The sequence below is a fragment of the Podarcis vaucheri genome, assembly GCF_965113315.1.
Source record: "Podarcis vaucheri genome assembly, chromosome: 17".
Lineage (NCBI taxonomy): Eukaryota > Metazoa > Chordata > Lepidosauria > Squamata > Lacertidae > Podarcis > Podarcis vaucheri.
The window spans coordinates 27,747,103-27,770,457 of NC_138755.1; the positions used below are offsets into that span (position 1 = coordinate 27,747,103).

The 23,355-nt window shown below is 43.9% G+C and overlaps 1 protein-coding gene across 4 annotated transcripts in view; it reads right to left on the reverse strand.

The window, feature by feature from the left end:
- PALM2AKAP2 (PALM2 and AKAP2 fusion) overlaps nt 1–23,355 on the reverse strand; it is a 224,259-nt gene that overhangs the window by 148,277 nt on the left and 52,627 nt on the right. For all 4 annotated transcript variants that reach the window (XM_082204585.1, XM_082204582.1, XM_082204584.1 and 1 more), the window contains exon 3: nt 21,321–21,451. In XM_082204585.1, the coding sequence (XP_082060711.1) occupies nt 21,321–21,451 (131 nt within the window). The remainder of the gene's footprint in view (nt 1–21,320; nt 21,452–23,355) is intronic.

Below are 23,355 nucleotides of genomic sequence, written 5' to 3' on the forward strand. Positions count from 1 at the left end.
AGCAACCACACAGATAACAGCAGAAAATCCCCTTTTGCCTCATGGAATGCTGGAATCAAGAGGACTGAGCTGTGGGAAGCAAAGAGATTTCACACTGGTTTCTTTCCCAGAATTTCCAGTAAGAGTCAGCTGACGACTTCCTGCCTGGACGGGTTGGGTCTCAGTCAAGTCGGGTGAAATGCTTCACCCTGAGGGGCCTTCAGAACAGTGCGGAAGTTCCAAGAGTAGGAGAAGAAAAAGAAAATCCCAGCCATCTGGACTGTTTCAATCTGAGGGGTAAAAATCAAGGCGAGAGCAGCACCTGCAACCCAGACATTTGGCAGAGACCTAAAAGGGATTTCGCATGAAATAGTTTACGGCTGGATCATGTGTAGAACTCCTGACCGGTCATTTCCAGATATCAGAAAGACTGATCTGTAAATTTAAGGAGCACCGAAGATTTCCAAGCAACCATCGTCACTGCTTCTAACCCAGCACTGAACTCACAAAAGTATTTTGATTTTCCTGAGCCTTTGCAGAAAAGGCAAGAAGCAAACCAACCCCCCCCTATATTTACACCATCCAGGTCAGGCCTGTTTTTCTAGAGAAAGAACTCACCATGAACACCTTCCTTGTTCTCTCAGCCCTATGCTGCCTAGAACCCACATACCTACGCCTCGCCTGGTATGCCCCGCAGAGGACCTTAAGGTCCACAAATGACAACACCTTGGAAGTCCCAAGTCGCAAGGTGATTAGATTGATCAAGTAGGGCCGGGACCTTTTCAGTACTGGCCCCGACTTGGTGGAATGCTCTGTCACAAGAGACTAGGGCCCTGCGGGACTTGACATCTTTCCACAGGGCCCGAAAGACAGAGCTGTGCCGCCTGGCCTTTGCTTTGGACTCAGTCTGATCCTTATGTCTTCCCTCCCCTTACGATTTTGATCTATGGGCTACTTTTAAAATGAGGCTGCATTTTAACCTGTATTTTAAATGCCCCCCCATTATGTTTCTATTGTAATTTTACTGGTGTTAGCCGCCCTGAGCCCAGCTCTGGCCGGGGAGGGTGGGGTATAAATAAAATTTATTCTTCTTCTTATTATGAATGACAATAGTGTCCACCTGAGAGGTGCTGGAACTGAGTTTTGGTGAGTTCCGGCTGCAAAAAAAAAGAGAGTCTTGCTTCTGACCCACCATGCTCAATTCAGTCCACTACCAGCTACATAAACAGAAATTCACTCTCAACAATTACAATAATTCATTACTAAACTATGATCAGTTAAAACAACCGTAAGCCACAATGTATAAAATGCATAAAATACCACCATACAAAACCATGTATAGTGGTACCTCGGGTTACATATGCTTCAGGTTACATACGCTTCAGGTTACAGACTCCGCTAACCCAGAAATAGTGCTTCAGGTTAAGAACTTTGCTTCAGGATGAGAACAGAAATCGTGTTCCTGCAGCGCAGCAGCAGCAGGAGGCCCCATTAGCTAAAGTGGTGCTTCAGGTTAAGTACAGACCTCCAGAACGAATTAAGTACTTAACCTGCGGTACCACTGTAAAAGGATCAAATTGAGAAACAAAGACACACCACTTATACAAACATTTTTTTTTTAAAAAAAACCCTGACTCCAAAATCTGTTCTGTTTTCCCCAACCCTCCAGTGAAGATTTGGGGAGGGCAAGGGGTGCACATGAAGGGATAACAACAACAACAACGCTTTGTGGCATCTATTTGCATATATATAAGCTGGTAATGGATATTTGGGTGTTTTCCTGCCCCTCCATTTGTGTTCAAGTGGGGAGATTAATTAGGCATCTGCCTCACATTAGGTCAGATATTTGTCCATGGAGCTCAGTACCAACCTGGCATGAGCCCTTTTGGGTATCAGACGAAGGTCATTATAAAAATCTTGTACTCTATGGGTGACTTCTTTACATACTTGAATTATATCCGTGAGAAACAGTTCTCGCAAAAGTTGTGGCAATGCACTAGGCCAGAGGTTTTCAATGTTTTTGGGTCTTGGGCTCCCTTGACCAACTACATTATTTCTGAGGCACCCCTGTGGGGCTTAGGAGCTCAGTTATGTCACCCCTTGCCTGCAGAGCTGGCAGCCCCTTACCCTTTTTTGAACACCCTCCTTTGGGATGTGTTCCCTCAGCCTCCTCTCTTCTCCCTTCCTTGGGACTCCTTTGAGCAGCTGCAGCCTCTGCCCCTGGTCCCTGAGCCCCAAAGAAGGTGCCTCCTCACACTGCCCCACAGGGGCCTAGGAAGCACCCCCTGGCCAGCCCCAGTGACACCATTCATATGGGGAGCTTGTAGCCAGGGCTGCTGCAACAAACAGCTGTGCAAGTCTTGGGGAGGCAGACACACAAGAGGCTGGAGGGAAGGAAAGGGTTGTTGTTGCCCGCAGCACCCCTGACCATCATTCAAAGCACCCCTGGGTGCTATGGCACACTGGTTGAAAATGGCATTAGGCCATAAAGGATCAGAAAATAAGTTCAGTTTTAATTTCTGAAGCAAAAGCTTATTTTCACTACAATGCAGGGGGGCATCTAGTGGACACTGATATTATAGCAAGTACTATAAAAAATGAAGGAGGTCCTTCGCCCTGTCCCAAATTAGGAGACTATATCTAATAGATGGAAAGCACAGTTTTATATTTCTGAGGGGGTGGGGACATAGTTCTGTAACTCAAGTAAATCACCCAAGTCCAGTTCGTCACAACTATGTCCTATGGAAAGCGATGGGTCTTAAGTTAATGGTGAATTAAGTTGGCTGTGGTTTCAAAGGGACTTAATTAATTGTAGGGTCTCCATTAATTTTAGCTGGATTCAGGCTGGTTTTTATATTCAATAATGTCTAGGCTGCTCTGAAAGGCTGCAGCTTGTTGGCAGAACATGGGCGCTTCCAGCTATTGCTATTTTGGGGGGCAGAATTCAATGCCATGCTGACAAATTCAAGTTGTGCAGTTAAAGTGGATTCTTATTTTGGTCTTGTAATAGAAGATCTTGGGGCTTACCCATGAAATTTATTGGCACAAGATTCAGAACAAACACAAGAACATACATGCTCATATGGTGTTTATTTGGTTTTGGTGTTCACTGCCATAGGCTGCAGCGATATTTGCTGGGCTAGATAGGGAGGGTTAGATCTGTTAACCAAGACATGTAAAATGTTTGAAGGCAGGTGTAACTTTAAATAACAGTGGGGGGCAGAAAAGCAACAAGGGAGGGCAGTTGCCTTTATGCTTTGTTTGGGGACTTTCAGGAACAGCTACACCTCCCAGTTCTCCTTACGTTCTGGTGATATTGAAGAAACATACCTTTCAACATACCCTCCAACATTTTTCTAACAACAACAATTTTATTATTTATACCCCGCCCACCTGACTGGGTTCACCCAGCCACTCCGGGTGGCTTCCAACATATATGAAAACATAATGAAACATTAAACATTAAAAAGCTTCCCTATACAGGCCTGCCTTCAGAGGTCTTCCAAAGGTTGTATAGTCCCTTATCTCAATGGCTCAGGGGTTGCATGACTCCATGCCCTCCAACATTTCTCTGATGAAAATAGGGACATTCTAAGGAAAAGCGGACATTCTGGGATCAAAACTGAAACTGGGACAGCTTCTGTAAATCTGGGACTGTCCCTGGAAAATACGGACACTTGGAGGGTCTGAGAATATAAGAAGAGCTGTATGGGATCAGGACAAATGTCTGTCTACTCCAGGATCCTTGCCTCACAGCAATAATAATAATAATAATAATAATAATAATAATAATAATAATAATAATAATATTTTATACCCTGCCCATCTGGCTGGGTTTCCCCAGCCACTCTGGGCGGCTTCCAACAAAGTATTAAAATACAGTGGTCTGTTAAACATTAAAAGCTTCCTTAAACAGGGCTGCCTTCAGATGTCTTCTAAAAGTCTGGTAGTTGTTCTTCTCTTTGACATCTGGTGGGAGGGTGTTCCACAGGACAGGTGCCACTACCGAGAAGGCCCCTCTGCCTGGTTCCCTGTAACCAGATGCCTGTGGCAGGCACACAAACAAAGACACGAGTGCAACAGTGCTCTCCCTATTTGTGATTCCCAGCAATTGCCATTCAGAGGTACCTTGCACCTGGCAGTTAAAGCAGAACATAGCTATTGTGGCTCACAACCCCTGATAACCTGATGGACCACAAATCTACCTATTTTAAAGCTATCCAAGCTGGTGGCCATCCCTAAATCTTGTGGCAGCAGAGCCCATAGTTTAACTATCAATATGAAGCAGTCAACGGCATGCACAGTAGCCAACAAAGCATGAATTTTGACCTACTATTGCGTGACAGACGATGTGTCTGGCAAATTAATTTCCTTCGCATCTAAAACACCGTACATTTTGTCTGTGCTCTTCCTAAGGTCTTTGTTTATGTGCGTCATATGGCTCACACCCTAGAGATGATAACAGAATATGAATTTAGATCATTTCATTAAAATTAAAACATTGGAAAGAAGAATATAAGGAAAATGCTGGACTATGATACAATACAGGAATGGAAGTGAAAAGAGCAAATAATATTACGGAGAAAGGCTAATAATTAGTGATTTTGGCGAGATTGGTGTACATTCCATGGTTTATTTTAAACTAGCTTTGTGGATTTTAACATTGTATGATTATATTGTTGTAATGCAGCCTGGGACCTTGTGGTTAAGGGCAGGTGAGAAATCCCTTAAACAAAAAAATCAAACAATAGTAATACAGTACTGCAATTACTAATATATATATTAAGGTGGGAAACTGGATGGGATGGCAAATTTAAACTCCTGCAATTTCACTGGGTGTGAAACGGGGGCTGATTCTGCTCAGCTTTGCTCCATCTAGGAATCGGTGAATCTCTCCATTTTGTTTTCTCTCAGATTCTCATTTGTCCAGTCTCAAGGGTAGTTCTCCATATTTCTGCATCAGTTTGTGCTCTTCTCTTTTCTTTTTAAAAGAAAACTCATCGTGATTAATTTATGGGATGATTTTTTAACTAAACAAAAACCACAAATAGCTGCAGAAATGTGGAAAGCTGAATTTAAAATTGGGGAAATGTGAACCAGAGAACTGAAATTGGCAGATCCTTCCATCCAGTGGCATAGTGTGGGTTGCCAGTGCCCGGGGCAGGCAAGCCGCAGACAGGCAGGGCCATGCTGCTTCACCTGCCTGCCCAGGCAGGGGGAAGCCCAGCCAGCAAACGGAGCCTTTGGCCAGGCCACACTGGGGTCACCCCTTGCCTGCCTTCCTCTGTGTGCACCCACTCACCATGGGCCTGAGCTGCTCTGCTGCCTTCACCAGGGTGGGGCAGGGATCCCTGTGAAAGCTAGCACCTGTGTTGCACTCCCTCAGAATTTTGTGCCTGGGGGCATGGCCCCCCGGTCCCCCCATGCTACACCACTGCTTCCGTCCCTACTCTCCACTTCCACTTCACTGTCGATCATTTTATGAACCTATATCATGCCCTGCCCCTCCTCAAGGTCTCAATATATCACTCCTTACAATACCAAATTGTGTGCATGCAGTTGAGGGGGTAGGGAGTACAACAGAAATGCCTTTAAAACTGCCCACAGTTGGTTTTCATTTGGAGAGTTTTACAGTTTCCACGAGAGACCTTAAAAGTCATACGTACTTCTCCCATTTATAGATATATTTATGCAGCTGTTTAAACGCCAGCGTAATTTACAATGAAGCCAGGACAGTAAAATAGTTACTAAAGTGACTTTCTTTAAGCCAAATACATGTCTCAGAAGGAAACACCATTGCACAAACAATTTGAATATAGATCAAAGGCATTTAAAATTAATGGTCCAAAATAAGTTGATCCAAAGAAATGTAATGCCAGTATTTTGCTTTTTAAACAGCACATCTGTGAGAATAGGCACATGTGCGCACGTACACACGCACACACAGAAATTAAAAAGAAATTCCAGAATGCTTTTACAATATTCATTACTTGGAACTGAGCCATGTTTAAAACCACTGCATACGTATGGCTAAACATCACAGGAAATGCAAGACTAGCATTTCAGCTACTTCAATATTTGATCTGGTGACAGTGGCCAAATTGGCTGTTGCACAGGAAAACTGGAATGTGTGCTGAATCAGGGATCTAAGGGGGTGGAGAAACCGAAGAATTGGGGGGGGGGAGGGGCATGGAGAGAGATACATATTCTCAGTTTTGCCAGGCTGACTTTCACATCAGATTTAGCCTCCATGGTGTTGGGTCTCCAGTGTTTGGAAGAAACAAACACAATCAAACTGAAAGGAGGAATGTGCTTAAGGTGGCTAGTTGTGGGATATGGTAGTTTACCATCTGGAGAAAGCTGGCTGCCAGTGGATGAAAGTTCAAAATTTCAGTGCAGCGTTCAAAATCCACCAGCCGCATTTTACACCTGGCTATTGGCCACTTGGTTGCGCTGTGGGTTAAACCACAGAGCCTAGGGCTTGCCGATCAGAAGGTCGGCGGTTCGAATCCTTGTGACAGGGTGAGCTCCTGTTGCTCGGTTCCTGCTCCTGCCAACCTAGCAGTTCGAAAGCACATCGAAGTGCAAGTAGATAAATAGGTACCACTCCGGTGGGAAGGTAAACAGTGTTTTCGTGCGCTGCTCTGGTTTGCCAGAAGCGGCTTAGTCATGCTGGTCACATGACCCGGAAGCTGTACGCTGGCTCCCTCGACCAATAAAGCAAGATGAGCGCCGCAACCCCAGAGTCGGTCACGACTGGACCTAATGATCAGGGGTCCCTTTACCTTTACCTTTATTGGCCACTTGCAACAAAGCGAAGATGCAGACACCAGGATTGTGTCTGACATCTCCACCATTTGGAGGTACATGCCTGGGGATCCTTGGATTTTGCCTGTTTTCACACACTAACAACACATCCTTAAGAATTCTATCCATTTCATCTGCCCCATCAGATTGAATTTCAGGAACCAAAAAGTCATATTGAAAAATATGACTTTCCAGCTGTCTGGCTCCAAAACTAGACATTTCGTTTTGGCAAATGTAACCCTTGGCTGGAAGTAGCAGCTGTCAGTCAGAAAACTATCTCCTCATTGTTGTCATTGTGTGGCGACCTCGGAGAAATGGAACAGTTTTAAAGAGAGAAAGAGTCCCATCTTCACTTCTTTAAGCAGTCTTAGACAGCCTTAGACAGTCATGGCTCCCCCCCCCAAAGAATCCTGGGATTTGTTGAGGGTTTGTTAACTTATATGCAGAATTCATCATGCAAAAGGCTGGGCTGGATGAATCCCAAGCCAGAATTAAGATTGCCAGAAGAAATATCAACAACCTTAGATATGAAGATGACACAACCTTGATGGCAGAAAGTGAGGAGGAATTAAAGAACCTTTTAATGAGGGTGAAAGAGGAGAGCGCAAAATATGGTCTGAAGCTCAACATCAAAAACCGAAGATCATGGCCACTGGTTCCATCACCTCCTGGCAAATAGAAGGGGAAGAAATGGAGGTAGTGAGAGATTTTACTTTCTTGGGCTCCATGATCACTGCAGATGGTGACAGCAGTCACGAAATTAAAAGACGCCTGCTTCTAGGGAGAAAAGCAATGACAAGCCTAGACAGCATCTTAAAAAGCAAAGATATCACCTTGCCGACAAAGGCCCGTACAGTTAAAGCTATGGTTTACCCCAGGGGTCTGCAACCTTTAAGACAAAAAGAGCCACTTGGACCTGTTTCTGAAGGAAAAAAAACTGGGAGCCGCAAAACCATTGCGACATTTAAAACAAATATATCTCCGGAGCCGCGATCTGACAGTGGGCGGGAAGGTGATGTTGGGGCGGTGCGTGACTAACGCACGTACTGCCCCCATGCGACGTCACAGCCAGTACAGTGCCCGCCACAGTGGAGAGTGTCGGGGTGCACAATGCGCCTCCTCCCCTCGCTAGTATCCGCCCCGGAGCCGCGGCAAAGGTGTAAAAGAGCCACATGCGGCTCCGGAGCCGCGGGTTGCAGACCCCTGGTTTACCCAGTAGTGATGTATGGAAGGGAGAGCTGGACCATAAAGAAGGCTGATCGCCGAAGAATTGATGCTTTTGAATTATGGTGCTGGAGGAGACTCTTGAGAGTTCCATTGACTGCAAGAAGATCAAACCTCTCCATTCATATGGAAATCAGCCCTGAGTGCTAACTGGAAGGACAGATCCTGAAGCTGAGGCTCCAATACTTTGGCCACCTCATGAGAAGAGAAGACTCCCTGGAAAAGGGAATCTTGGGAAAGATTGAGGGCACAAGGAGAAGGGGATGACAGAGGACGAGATGGTTGGAGAGTGTTCTCGAAGCTACCAGCATGAGTTTGACCAAACTGCGGGAGGCAGTGGAAGACAGGAGTGCCTGGCGTGCCTGGTGTGCTCTGGTCCATGGGTCGTGAGGAGTCGGACACGATTAAACAACTAAACAACAACAACAACAAAGGGTGCTGAGAATTGTTAGCAGACTCCTGTTTCCCCCATAGAGCTACGGTCTCCAGAGTTCTCCGAGAAGAGAAGTTGACTGTTAAATCACTCTGAGATTCTGTGACAAACTGGTGGCATTTAATTTACAGCTTGCCAGCCAAAGCTGATCCAATTGCTCATCTGGGCATATTTTACAGATTACTTCATCCTAAAAACTGAATGTCAACAGCTCCTTCAATACAGTGAGGCATTCTCATTTTTGCAGTGGGCATCAACTGGAGGACTGCAGACACTGAGAGCACATTCGGACACTGGAGGATCTGGTAATCCACCCATGGTAGGAGACAGACCTGGCTGGAATTACTAGGGCTTACATTGGAGTAAAGCCCACTGAACTCAACAGGATTTGCTTCTGAGTAGATATGCACAGGATTGCACTGCAAGATACAAGGACTTACCATTTCATAAAGGAGGTTATTTCTAAGCAGGGCTGGACGATATCTGGTTTTCAACATTGTGATATATCACCAGCTAAACATCACTATGTATCGCTATATCACGATGTTTGAAATAAGGATGGGGTTATGTAGAAGCATTGTGATTTTTGCATTTTGCAAGTGCGCACCCACCCACCCACCATGATTCGTGACATATTGCCAGGTCAAAAATTATGAAACTGGTATCAAGATATGGACTTCAAACCAGTTTTGGACGATATATCAATATATTCCCCAGTCCTGTAACCGAGACTCTAATCAACCAAAGTTTATGCCATAATAATTTGTTAGTCTTCACAGATATTCTACAAGAAATCTTGGGGCACTGTAAAGACTAGCCGAGTTCCCAAATAACCTAGTTCGTGAGATACATGTAGCTAGCTAATACACATATATACACACAGCTAATATACAACACACTGCATCTCTTCTATGTCAGTTTGCAATGGATTCAAAATATAAATACAAGTGAATATTCACAACAGCTATGATAGGATCAGGGACGCGGGTGGTGCTGTGGGTTAAACCACAGAGCCTAGGACTTGCCGATCAGAAGGCCAGTGGTTCGAATCCCCGCAACGGGGTGAGCTCCCATTGCTTGGTCCCTGCTCCTGCTAACCTAGCAGTTCGAAAGCACAAAGTGCAAGTAGATAAATAGGTACTGCTCCAGCGGGAAGGTAAAAGGCATTTCCGTGTGCTGCTCTGGTTTGCCAGAAGTGGCTTAGTCATGCTGGCCACATGACCCGGAAGCTGTACGCCGGCTCCCTTGGCCAATAAAGCGTGATGAGTGCCGCAACCCCAGAGATGGCTACGACTGGACCTAATGGTCAGGGGTCCCTTTACTTTTACCTTTATGATGGGATCAAGCTATGATGGGATCAAGTTGGACTTTCGGGTGTAAGATACTTTTATAGATACTGATGGCTGTGCGCCTGCCAAGCTGACCCCTGTGCTTAAGCAGCAGAGGAGGCTGCATGCAAGAAACAACAGCCAATGTTTTATGTGCAACAGCGAACATGCAGCCTGGCAGACAGAGTTAATTAGTGCCTTCTGAATGACCTTCAGGGTGTGCTGGGAAAGAGTTTCATACTCGGGAGAAAAGGAACAGAAAAACAAGGGGACAGAACAAGTGGCGGGCGATGCTGTGTTACTATGCACCCAGCAGCCAAACAGTGAGCCTCCCCTCACCGCAATCTTGTTGGATACACCTGTGCCTCCTTCCCTACCCCAAAACTGCAGATGATGCTTTGTTCAGGTGTGCCTTGGTCAAATAATCTTGGTCAGATAACCTCTCTACCCCCTTGCCACCTCAGGCAGTATTGTTTGCAGACCATCCTGAATGCTTCTTCCACTTAGATCTTTGCTCACATCTAGTTATGGGTGAGATCTGGTTTTCAATATCATGATATATCACCAGCTAAACGTTGCAATATAGAGCACCAACTTGGCCACGTGACCGTGGGTGCCCAGGGCCGTGGGTGTCATGCAGCATGCATGGCCCCAGCACTGAAATTTGTGGGTGCCTGGCCCCTTAATGGGAGCTATGTAGAGACATTGGCTGGCTTCACGGTTTCCTCCACATTATGATTTTTGCGTAACACCCACCCACCGTGATTTGCAGTATATTGCCAGGTCAAAAATTATGAAACTGATATCACAATATGGACTTCAAACCAGTTTTGGATGATATATCAATATATCGTCCAGCCCTAGTCACAGCCAAACCATACATTTAAAGTACTCTTATACCACCTTAACAGAATCCTGGGAACTGAAGCTTGAATTTTAGATGATGATGATGATGATGATGATTATCTTCATCTGTAGATCCCAGGGATGTTAACAACACAAAAATAGAAGATAGAAAACACATAACACACAATAAAAACAAAAAACTGATAATACCCCCTAACACATTTAAAAGGGTATCAGATGTTAATAAGCCAAAGGCCTAGTTGAAGAGGAATGTTTTTGCCTGGCACCTAAAGGTGAAAAATGAAGGTGCCAGACACAGGTAAGAAGAAGAAGAGGAGGAGGAGTTTGGATTTGATATCCTGCTTTATCACTACCCTAAGGAGTCTCAAAGCAGCTCACATTCTCCTTTCCCTTCCTCCCCCACAACAAACACTCTGTGCGGTGAGCAGGGCTGAGAGACTTCAGAGAAGTGTGACTAGCCCAAGGTCACCCAGCAGCTGCATGTGGAGGAGCGGAGACGTGAACCCGGTTCCCCAGATTACGAGTCTACCGCTCTTAACCGCTATACCACACTGGCTCTACCATCCTGTTTTTGTAGAGATGAGCAGAAACAATGCACTCTGCTCCAGAAAGTCTGGAGTGGATTACATCATTCAGTATGGATTCCAGGGACCTGCAGACACCTGCACATGCCCAGGGGCATTTAGCACGCTGAAGCGTGGGTAGGAACAAACACCACCTGTTTAGCCTTCTGGGAGTATAGCCTAGAACAACCCTGGCTTCTCCTATGCACTGATGTCTCTGGTGCACGGAAAGAGTGTTCTTCTTGGCTACTTGGAGGTCTCTAAATATGGGCTAGGAGCATACACATGGCAGGGAGAGCTTGAATTCCACTTAGGGCAGGACTCTGGCCCATCTTTAATATGAAATCTCACAGATTAACAGGTGTCGCCTGAAGAATTTTACGAAAACTGCAAAATACAGAAACAGGATGAGAGGGGGGGAAGCGAGCAAAGTCCAGCGTATCACAGCTGGGCAGGAATGATCTCCACTGTGTAGCCATAGAAACTGATCCATTACGGAGGATGTGCTCTTTCCATAGGGGAGAAACAGATATACAGCAGTCTTTTAATTTTACACCAGAGATGGACATGCCTTCTGTCTGTGTATATTTCCTGGCTTTGGATTTTTGCAGTGCCTCAATAATGCAATCCTTTAGCCTGTTTATGGATGATGAGGATTATGCTACCTAATGGCAAAGGTATCATTTTGCTAATACAAGCTAAGCAACGAAGCCAATAGGCTTTGCTTTTGAGTGCTTACAACAGCAATAGGCAAGCAACAAAAATACGAGGGGAGCACTGTTATTTCTACTCCTAATTTCTCTTGCTTTGATATATAGCAGACCATATGTAATGCTGGTTAAGCCATACTTGGAAAAACTAAAAATGTGCTTAAAGAAATACCTGCTTAATTACAGAACTAAATCCTGTAACCTCCCCAAGCAGATAAGGTGAAAATTAAGTATTAATCACATCCTTGTTTATTGATATATGCTTTCCTATATAAAACGAGGGATGCGGGTGGCGCTGTGGGCTAAACCACAAAGCCTAGGGCTTGCCGATCAGAAGGTCAGGAGTTCGAATCCCCGCAACAGGGTGAGCTCCCGTAGCTTGGTCCCTGCTCCTGCCAACCTAGCAGTTCAAAAGCACGTCAAAGTGCAAGTAGATAAATAGGTACCGCTCCAGCGGGAAGGTAAACGGCATTTCCATGCGCTGCTCTGGTTTTGCCAGAAGCGGCTTAGTCATGCTGGCCACGTGACCCGGAAGCTGTACACCGGCTCCCTCGGCCAATGAAGCGAGATGAGCGCCGCAACCCCAGAGTCTGCCACGACTGGACCTAATGGTCAGGGGTTCCTTTACCTTTACCTTTACACAATACAACAATAGTTAGGAATGATTAACATTTGGAACACATTTAAAACACCTCTCATCTCCCAAGAATCCTGGAAACTGTAGTTTACCCTTACAGAACCATAATTCTCAGCATCCATAATATACTACAGTTCCCAGAATTCTGCATAAAGTTACAGCATACACACAGCCTGCCACACAGCCGTCAAAGCATAAAAGAAGGTTATGAAAACATGCAATTGTCACATATTCAATTCCTAGGTCTAACAATGCTATTTGGGTGGCTGGAGTGGTTGGTATGTTGATCTGTGTGATAATCCACAAGCACATCTTTACAAGCTGCCACACCTGGAATGCAATATCCACTCTAATTTTAGAAGAATATTTTGCAAAGCAGCTGCAACAAGCCAATACCAGAGTTGTCCCACTGAGCCTCCTAAAGCTTTGCTGAGCTGACGGGCTCCAGGGCGAGAAGCCAGAGAACTCAGTTTACCCATTTACATGCCATTCCAAAACCACTCTGTGGCAGCCTGCCAATCATTGATCTTATGGTAAGAGGGCAGTTAAACCAGCTATTCACAACATACTCCAATCCCTGCCTCACGTACTGCTAGAGACACTGGCAAGCTTTTAGTAGCATATCAGATACCATTCACAGCTTCAGAGAGTGTCAGCTCGTATCTGTTACACTCAGATTCCAGCTCTGCTTCCAATAGACTTTGAGCCAAGAGGTCTCAGCGCAAAACCAGTAAAATAGCCTTCTAATTATGGAAGAGAACACAAGAGCATGTGTGTGACAAGTTTTCACATCCATGGCACCACAAATACAGATTCTTGCAATATTCTCACTGTTGTCCCTGGTAAGCAGTGAGGGCAATGAATTCCAGGGCTTTTTTGTGATGGTACATCGCACCAGTAGAGAGTACATACCCTTCAACATTTCTCCGATGAAAATAGGGACGTCCTATTCAATACCCTCCAACATTTCTCCAGTGAAAATAATAACATCCTAAGTGAAAGCGGGACATCCTGGTAAAAAATCAGGAACTGGTGCAGCTTCTGTAAATCCAGGACTGTCCATTGAAAATAGGGACACTGGGAGGGTCTGGGGGTACCATCACCTTGTCACACCAGCGCCGGAGGAGGAAAAAGCAGAGTTTCCAAAAATTAGACGAAAGGCAATTGTACTTAATCCTGCAGAGCTTTACTGGTACTGAAGGCAAATGAGCATAATGGTCACAAATCCAATACAATCAGGATTGGCACAGTCCATAAAAAATCCAGTTGCAGCACTTACAATAAAACTTACAAACTTATCATAAGTCTAAACCTTAACCCTAAGCATACAGAACAGAACACTAGAACAAAGAGACAGAAAGAGAAAGTGAGTTAGGGAGACCCAGGCTCCTCCTGGTCTTACTATTATAGACAGTATTACTTTGTCAGAAAGATAACAGAACCAGTTTAAACAGCTGCACTCAGCTTCCCAGAAGAAATAACCCAAACAAGAACCTTCTGCCTGTTTCTTTCACATAGAAAGAAAGCCTTCTTTCACAAGGAGAAGAAACCTTCCAGAACCCTCTTGAACTAATAAGAATAGGAAAGATTACACATTACAGATCAGATCAATACTTTCTGTACTAAGAAATGCAAACTGACACACCTCTCCTCTTCCACCCATGGAAGCCATTTTGTGCTGACACTCATGGCACTTTTTCCAGACATGAGTACCCATATGAGCACCTCATTTCCCTATATACAAACATATGCTGCTCACATTGGATTCCACAGTACGCATAACATTGCATTTTAACAAGAAGAACACTAACAAGACCCCATTAATGCTCCACAGCTCCAAAGAAAGTGTCTGGTAACCAATGTTAACCAGCTGGCACCTCATTTTTCACCAAGAAAAGCACCGCTTGTTTCAATCTCCAGAATCATTTGAAGGTGGAGATGAATTTTGGCGTTTGAATCCTATTGCATCAATTAGCATATGTAAAAGTTTATTTATTATTTTTACAAGATAACATTGTTGACATTTCATCTATACAGTACATCTCGATCAAAGCAAATCAATAATTTAACTGCACCAAGGAGGTATGAAACTCCTGATGCAGCCTGACAGGGGGAAATAATGGCTGAATATGAGAGAATTAGGTTGTTTTGAAAGCACTGTTTCAAGCATAATTAATGGAAGATGATAAGAGAGATCTCAACAAACTCCAGAAATATACAGATTTTCAATTGCACTTTCTGTGTCTGGTAAGAATCATTTCAGTCATCTGGGTGGATTAGTCGAACGACAGGAATAGATCTAATCAGGACTGGAAAGAGCCTAGGTTATTTCAGTGCCGATGGGTTAAATCAGATGCCCAAATTTCAGACTTTTGAGATGCCCCAAATTTCAGTTTGGACCTAGTTTGGACAGCAGGGTAAACAAAAAACAAAAACCCTTGTGTTTCCAAACTGCACTGTGAGGAAATTTCCTTTGCTTTAGCTATCCTTTGGTGAGAATGAAACCAAAGAGTTTTACTCCATAAAAGGCAGCCTTGGCTAACTTGATGTCCTCTAGATAATATGGATTCCATCTTCCATTATCTCTGACCATAGGCCCTAATAGGTGGGTTGATTGGAGCTGTAGTCCACAACCTCTGGAGAACATCGAGTTAGCAAAGGCTGCAAGAAAAGCCACCTTTTTTTTGCAAGAAGCTGCTTCTCTACATTTAAGCTTTTGCAAATTCTTCTCCATTTCCTTTCCATTCTTCATACTGAAAGAAAATCCTTGGGGGTGTACTGGAGGAAAAACAGCGGTAGTTGTGGTTGTGTGGTTGTGTTTAAAGGCTGAAATTGGGGCAAAGGCCGTAAGCTATGTAAGGTGGCGGCTTAAACTTCAATTTTATGCTTCCATCCCCCGTAAACATGGGCTGAACTAGACTATTAGTCCCACATAATTCAGTTGTATTTGCTTCATGGACAATATGTTAAGATTGCAAAGGAGTAAGCCTCACTAGAACACAGAAGTGCCCTTCATGTGCTGTCACACATGTGAACGGGCAATGTCAGGGGCTGTTACTCCTTTTCCAACCCTGCCATCCACACATTTGCTGTGATTATGGATGTAAACTGATGTCTTTTTCTGTGGTTTTCTGTGGCAGCAAGTGGCTTTCTCCCATCCCATTCTGGATGCTGCGTTCAGGCTACACCTCTTTTTGCTCCACTGTTTGTAACTATATATACCAATGTTACTTTGTTTAAATAAGCACATACCGACTGTGATATTTATGGCATTGTTGAGCCACTAGGTGGCACATAAGTTTCTCTTTGTCTAAAAACAAGACCAAGACCAAAATCATAGAGAAGTCTCTCTAAGCCTCATTGCTTCTTTCCACATTTTCCTTTTCCTTAACAGTACAGTCTTACCATGTTTACTCAGATATTAATTCCATGGAGTACAATGGGAGTTACTCCTGTGTAGATGTATATTTGGAACTTTACCTAACAATCCAATGCACACTAGAAAGTTCTTCTTAATGTTTAATCTCCTTTCTTGTAACATTGGTTCAAGTCCTACGCTCTGGAGCAGGGGAAAACAAGCTCGCTCCCTCTTCCATGAGACAATGTTTGAGATATTTGAAGATAGTTATCATATCTCCTGTCAGTCTTGTCTTTTCAAGGCTAAACAGCTCCTTGAACCGTTCCTCATAAGGCTTGGTTTCCAGACCCTCCTCCTCCTTCTTCATCATCACATTCAACTCAGCATATGGGGGTGAGTGATTTTATCCCCAAAGTTCCCACCACAGCAGGTCTCTGTTTCCCCACAATTTTAATTTCCAGCTGCTTAACTAGACATGGTCCCAGGCTGCAATGTCAACCCACTGGGATTTGACCACTTTGGGTAAGAAATGCGTTCAAATGGACACATGTCCAAGTACTTCACATAACAAATATTTCCAGTGACAAAGCCAGTTGCATTTGGCCTACTGCTCTGTAGAACGCAGCAGCAGTCAAACAAATTCACCACCATAAGAAGTGGCAGCAATTGAATAATGGAAACAATGAGATCACAGAGAGAGTGTGGATTTCCCTTGCTTGGCTATGAATGAGGCTGATTGTATTCTGTAGGTCCTCTCTGCCTGCCCGCCCCGGATGGGGTTTTTTGGTTTCCTTTTTTATTTTTTTTTGCACTATGCACACTCAGGGAGAATGAGCCCCTGCCTCTGCTTTTCATAGCATGGGGTCAGTTTAGTTTGAGAAAAGTACTAAATAAGGGCTCATTTACCCCAATGGTGGGATGCTATGGCCAACCTGATGCCTTGTTAGGAACCTGAGTTCAGCAATAACCCCATGATCCAGGCATGTATTTCTTAGATTTTAAGAATCCAAAGTTCACCTGGTTGACGTAGGCAGGTCACTCGCTCTCAGCCTAAACTATCTATCAGGAAGCAGGCCAAACAAACACACCGGTCATCTGTATACACTAAAACATGCTATTGGAATAATTAACAGGACAATGAAGTAATTTGGAATAAATTATCCTCTATATTTACCTGAAAGTAATTTTTTGGGGGGTGGGGGGTGGGGGTGTTTATGACTGCAGGCAGAGCAACAGAGGACCTTCCCACAAATTACAGAAGGGTATGGTGCTAGTGGCTGGCGGAAGCCCAAGCAAAGAAATACATTTGTATTTAATACCTTTGCTTCCTGAATAACAGGTGGGGTGGGGCATTCCAGAGAACAGGTGCCACCACAGAGAAGGCCTGCTTTCGTACTTCCATAGGGCAGGGGTTGCCAATCTTTTTGGATCAATGGGCACATCTGCCGCGGGCATCTTACACACTGCAACTAATCACACACTGAATTTTACTGGCTACAATAGAATTATTCCTTTCATGCCTAATTTGGTGAGGAAGGAGTAGCCTTGTAGGCACCAGCGAAGACCCCACTCAACATCCAAAAAACCAAAGTGCTGCACCAACATGTACAAAATAACCCCTCTGCAGCACCACAAATCTAACTCAATGGTGTAACGTTGGAAAATGTCGATCACTTTTCCTACCTAGGCAGTTATCTTTCCACAAGGGCCAACATTGATGCCAAAATCCAGCACCGCCTGAGCTCTGCGAGTGTGGCTTTCTTCTGATTGAAGTGCAGAGCGTTTGAAGACTGGGACATTCGCAGGGAAACCAAAATGCTTGTTTACAAAGCTATTGTACTACCAACCTTACTATATGCTTGTGAAACATGGACCACTTATAAACGCCATCTCCAACTCCTTGAAAGAGTCCATCAACGGTATCTCCGAAAAATTTTACACATCACTTGGGAAGACAGGCGAACTAATATCAGTGTACTGGAAGAAGCAAAGATCACCAGTGTTGAAGCAATGATTCTTCAACATCAGTTTCGTTGGACTGATTATGTAGTGCGGATGCCTGATGATCGTCTTCCAAAGCAAATACTCTATTCCGAACTTAAAAATGGGAAGTGTAATGCTGGTGGTCAACAAAAGAGGTTTAAAGACTATCTCAAGGCAAATCTAAAAAAATGTAGTATAAACACTGACAACTGAGAAACACTGGCCTGCAAGCGCTCCAGTTGGAGAACAGCCTTTACCAAAGATGTCATGGGCTTTGAAGACACTCGAACTCAGGACGCAAGGGAGAAACGTGCTATGAGGAAGGCATGCTTGGCAAATCCACATCGTGATCAACTCCCGTTGAAGGACGTTGGATCCAGAATTGGCCTCCACAGTCACTTACAGACTCATTGTTAAAATCGTGTTTATGGAAGACAATCTTACTTGGCTATGAGTGATCGCTAAAGAAGAAAGAAGAAGAAGGTGTACGTGTAGGCGCCACAATGACAACCCTTGGTACAGGGGAAGGCTGTCCTTGAAAATGGGAAGAAGAAGAAGAAGAGGAGGAGGAGGGAGTCCTTTTTCGGTCTTGGTTTGAAATGGTTGAAAACCGTGAAGTATTTATTTTCTCGGTGAAAGAGATGAGGCTGGGAACAAATAGGGCAGAATAATGTGGAATGGGAAAATGAGAGAACGAAGACTGATAAATTCTTAAGCAGGGCACATTGGCTATTTCACAAGTGCTGCTTGTATTAGCAGTGGCTTTTCTCATTCCACATGTCTGCAATCCGAATGCATAGCAAAATGATTGTCGAAAAATGATTGTCAAACGTCAGAAGCTACTTCCATATCTGGTGATTTATTTGATCTAAGTGCATATATTATGATAAAAGCCACAAAGCAATTTTCAAAATATAGGGCTACCATATGTCTTGGATTTCCATTTTCCATTGGAATTTGTCTGGGTGGAATTTCTTGGAAAAGCCAGGTGTATGGCAACCCAAAAAAATTTCATGGAGATTTTGCAAAACAGAAGAAGAAGAAGAAGAAGAAGAAGAAGAAGAAGAAGAAGAAGAAGAAAGCTCAACAACTATGCCACCCTCGCCTCCCCGCCCCCAAATCTCAGCAACTTGGCCAAAAGAAAATCTCAACAACTTTTGTATGCAGATGATCACTTTTTGAAATATGGCAACCCTAAATACAGCAAAACATGGTAAAAACACATTAATCCAATACGCAATAGCAGCAGCTGTAAAACAAAACAAACAAACCCCCACACAGTTACTCAATCCAGGTTTTAGTGTAACAACAATGTCATTAAAACTGCCCATATGCCCAGGGGAATGGAAACTTTACCTGGCGCCAAAATGACAGTCAACTTGGCACCAGGCATGCCTCCCTAGGGAGAGCGTTCCAAAGACAGGCGCTATTCTTTAATCACCACACCGTGTGCTTCTTTTTGAGGTGGTAGACAAAACAGGGGACATTAATTGTGCGACAAAGCAAATAAAGTATCAGATCGAGAGCATAATAGAGAAAATAATGAAAGTGCAACTAGATTTAGAACTTGCTTTGTTTTTCATTGACTAACACAAAAATATATACAGCAAAGAGAATCAATATTTCATATAACTGTAGCCACAAGAATATGCTACACAAGGTACTGTGAAAAGATTCAGTTCCCAGTATTAATAGAACGAGAAGCAAACATATATGAACACTCCACAGAAATGACTAAGCTTACAAGAGTAAAGAAAAACCGTAAAAGAAAGAAGGGAGAAACTTGATAGATTTGCACAACCTTGGAGTTTATTCATCCATTATTGGGACAGTAGATACATTCACCACATGATCATAACACTCATTTGACATGCTGCTTTAGAACAGATTAGATCAAAATGTTTTCTACAACAGCGCAATTGCAAAGTGATATAAGTTTTATGTTTTTTTATCAAGATCTTATATAATATGAAGTTGAGCATCGTATAAAATCATATAAATATATGGATTAAAAATGAAACAATGAATATATGAAAATGGGTCTCTTCTGCTTTCTCACCTACTTTCCTGACATGCAAAGAGCATTCTTAACACCACTTGTGAAACTGCCCACTATTAAATGGTGAGATGGGGTAAGAGTTCAAAAGGAGGGAGCTTGAAAGACAACCTCTTCTCCCTCAAATACAGCAGATCCTACTCATTGCCAGCAAAGCCCCTTTTGAGCTTGTTCTGACTTACACTGGCACTCATTCCTAACCTCTACCATGTGTAGATCAGAAATTGTTGGGCTCGATTTAAAGCTTCATGATTCCAGATCGCAAATGATGGGAGGCCTGTTTAGGTTGGTTTAATCTGAATATTACTGACCTCTTGAATCAGTTTGAAGGTACACTTCTAGTGACATGCACTGACTTTTCTGCCATCCTCTCCCTCCCACCGCATACAAATTGATTTAGATTATTATATTTCAACATTTCTTTTTTAAAAATGGGCAGCAACAAAATTTTGAAAAGCAGCAACAACAAATGTGCATGAAGTGAAATAAAAACTTCACTGAACACAAACCACCAGAACTTTAAATCACCAAGGAAGATGAACAACAACAACAACCACACAGCAGTATTACCAATCACCAAATTAGACAAGGCATACAGAAACCTGTCCAACCAAGAAAGATTTCATGACCAAGGTGATAGGCCACCTTGGGAAGTGAATCCCAACAGTTAGGGTGCCAACTCCAAAAAGGCCCCGACATATTGTTGCCAGCTGTCATCTGACAATCTTAGAACACACAGGGTTAGGAAATCTTAAATATTCTGATTTGTATCTAGTGCAGAGCTGTAGCTAGTCCAGATAGCGCCCCCTAGCCAAGAACAAATTAGCTATTCTTTCTGCCTCTCTTCCAACCCCGTCCCACTCCACCCATTCAATTCACCCTCTATTTGAAACCATTTCTTAAGAGGCAATAATCAACACTTATATTTATGGACATATTTTTTAGCCTGCGCCCCTGGTGGGGGCCCACGTCAACACCCCCTAGCTACAGCCCTGATCTAGTGCAAGATCTATTCAGAGTAGACCCACTGAAATTAATAGGCATGACTAACTTGCATTCATTAATTTCAACTGAGTTAAAACCCAATTAAATGCAACCTTCTGTTTTTGGGCCCCCTGTTACAGTTAACAAACACACCAGAGCTAGGTAGTGTCAGATATCCAGTTGTGCCTTTAACCTGCAAGATTGCTGATTAAATTCATCACCTCAAACTGCCCTCTTCTGAACAATCAGCTAAATCCTTGATTGATTGCTCAAGTAATTGAATCAGCAGCAATATACATTTTGTGCCCCTGTATTTCATTACATGCAGACAAACCCTGATGACTTGAAAGCAGGATTTGGGCCTAAAGATGTTAAAAAAAAAAGACCCTACCTATGGATGTTTCCTTCAAGGTTTTTCACCTTCAGCTCATCCTCTTCTGACTGCCTCTTCTTGGCTTCTTCTTCTGCTGGTGAACCGGCAGGAATTCCTTGCAGCAACCATTTTTCACGGAGTGCTTTTGACTAGGGTGGGAGATGATGGGGGGGGGGGGAAAGCACACACGGTGAGACATTAAGAGACTTTCCCTCTTAAATATTTGATAGCTTTCTTGAAGACACGGATTAGCACTTTCAGCATGACACACACGGAACACTCTGGATCCATCTTCAAGGACCAGTTCATATCTCAACCTGGGTGTCACATGTACTCTATGTAGTAAATAGGTAACTGAATTGTTAAAGGGTAAAGGGACCCAGAACATTAGGTCCAGTCATGACCAACTCTGGGGTTGCGGTACTCATCTTGTTTATTGGCTGAGGAAGCCGGCATACAGCATCCGGGTCATGTGTCCAGCATGACTAAGCCGCTTCTGGCGAACCAGAGCAGCGCACGGAAACGCCATTTACCTTCCTGCCGGAGTGGTACCTATTTATCTACTTGCACTTTGACATGCTTTCAAACTGCTAGGTTGGCAGGAGCAGGGACCGAGCAACAGGAGCTCACCCCGTCACGGCGATTCGAAACGCCGACCTTCTGATTGGCAAGTCCTAGGCTCTGTGGTTTAACCCACAGCGCCACCCGCATCCCAGGACAACTGAATTATTAAGTAGAAGTAATTTTGATTTGCTGCTGTAAGTGGCAATCAATTGGACAAGGGTTGAAATTCTACATTAGGGTGGCATTCAATGTTGTACTACTTTCAAAATAGTTCATTTGGAACTCGCTGTGGGATGTTCTGAGAGTTCTCCTGACCTCCACAAATGATTGGGGGTGAGTGGGAATGTAGACGCAGTATACCTGAAAGAGCGTCTCCACCCCCATTGCTCAGCCTGGACACTGAGGTCCAGCTCCAAGGGCCTTCTGGTGTTTCCCAAACTGCGAGAAGTGAAGCTACAGGAACCAGGTAGAGGGCCTTCTCGGTAGTGGCGCCCTACCTGTGGAATGCCCTCTCATCAGGAAATAAACAACTACCTGACTTTTAGAAGACATCTGAAGGAAGCCCTGTTTAGGGAAGTTTTTAATGTTTGGTGTTTTATCGCTTTTTTATTATTACAGTGGAACCTTGGTTCTCAAACTTAATCCGTTCTGGAAGTCCGTTCAGCCCCCAAAATGTTTGAAAATCAAGGCGTGGCTATGATCGGCGCAGGTGCCTCGGAAACAATAGCCGGCAACCACATTGGACGGTGAACTTCTGAAAAATGTTCGAAAACTGGAACACTTACTTCTGAGTTTTTGGCGTTTGGGAGCCGATTTGTTTGTGAACTAAGCCATTCGAGAACCAAGGTTCCACTGTATTAATATTCTGTTGAGAGCTGCCCAGAGTGGCTGGGGAAACCCAGCCAGATGGGCGGAGTATAAATAATAAATTATTATTATAGACAAAGACAGGTAGGGAAGCCGCGGTTTGGCTACATAGCGGGAATAGTGTTGGCTTCCACACTATTTTGTTTCTTAATAACAAAAGATGCATCTGTCAGGATACACAAACTTTCCCCTTTCTCACCCACCATACGCCATTGCTGCAGATACTTTTCTCACAGCCTGGATGGGATCAGGTATCCAAAGTGAGCCGCATGACAGGCTGACATGTCACACACATACCACATGGCTTGTGCATGTCACTGTGGGATTCTGAGGAGGCCTAGTCCCCTCCTTGAAAATTTTGGAGGGGCCCTCGGCCCCCCCTCCCCCAGGATGGCACCCGAGAAAGAAACCAAGCAAAATCGGGAGAGGTTCAATGTCCAGCTCTCCTCACTCATGTAGAGTTTCATTGTCAAAGTTAGCTTCTCTTTATACATGAACAGGACAGATGTGTCATGTGTGAATAAACACTTTGTTCTTGTGCAACACATGTCCTTCCATGAGGGGACGGATGAATAAATTGGCAATTATGGCTTCTAATTCTTCCAGTCCTAAATTCAGTTCA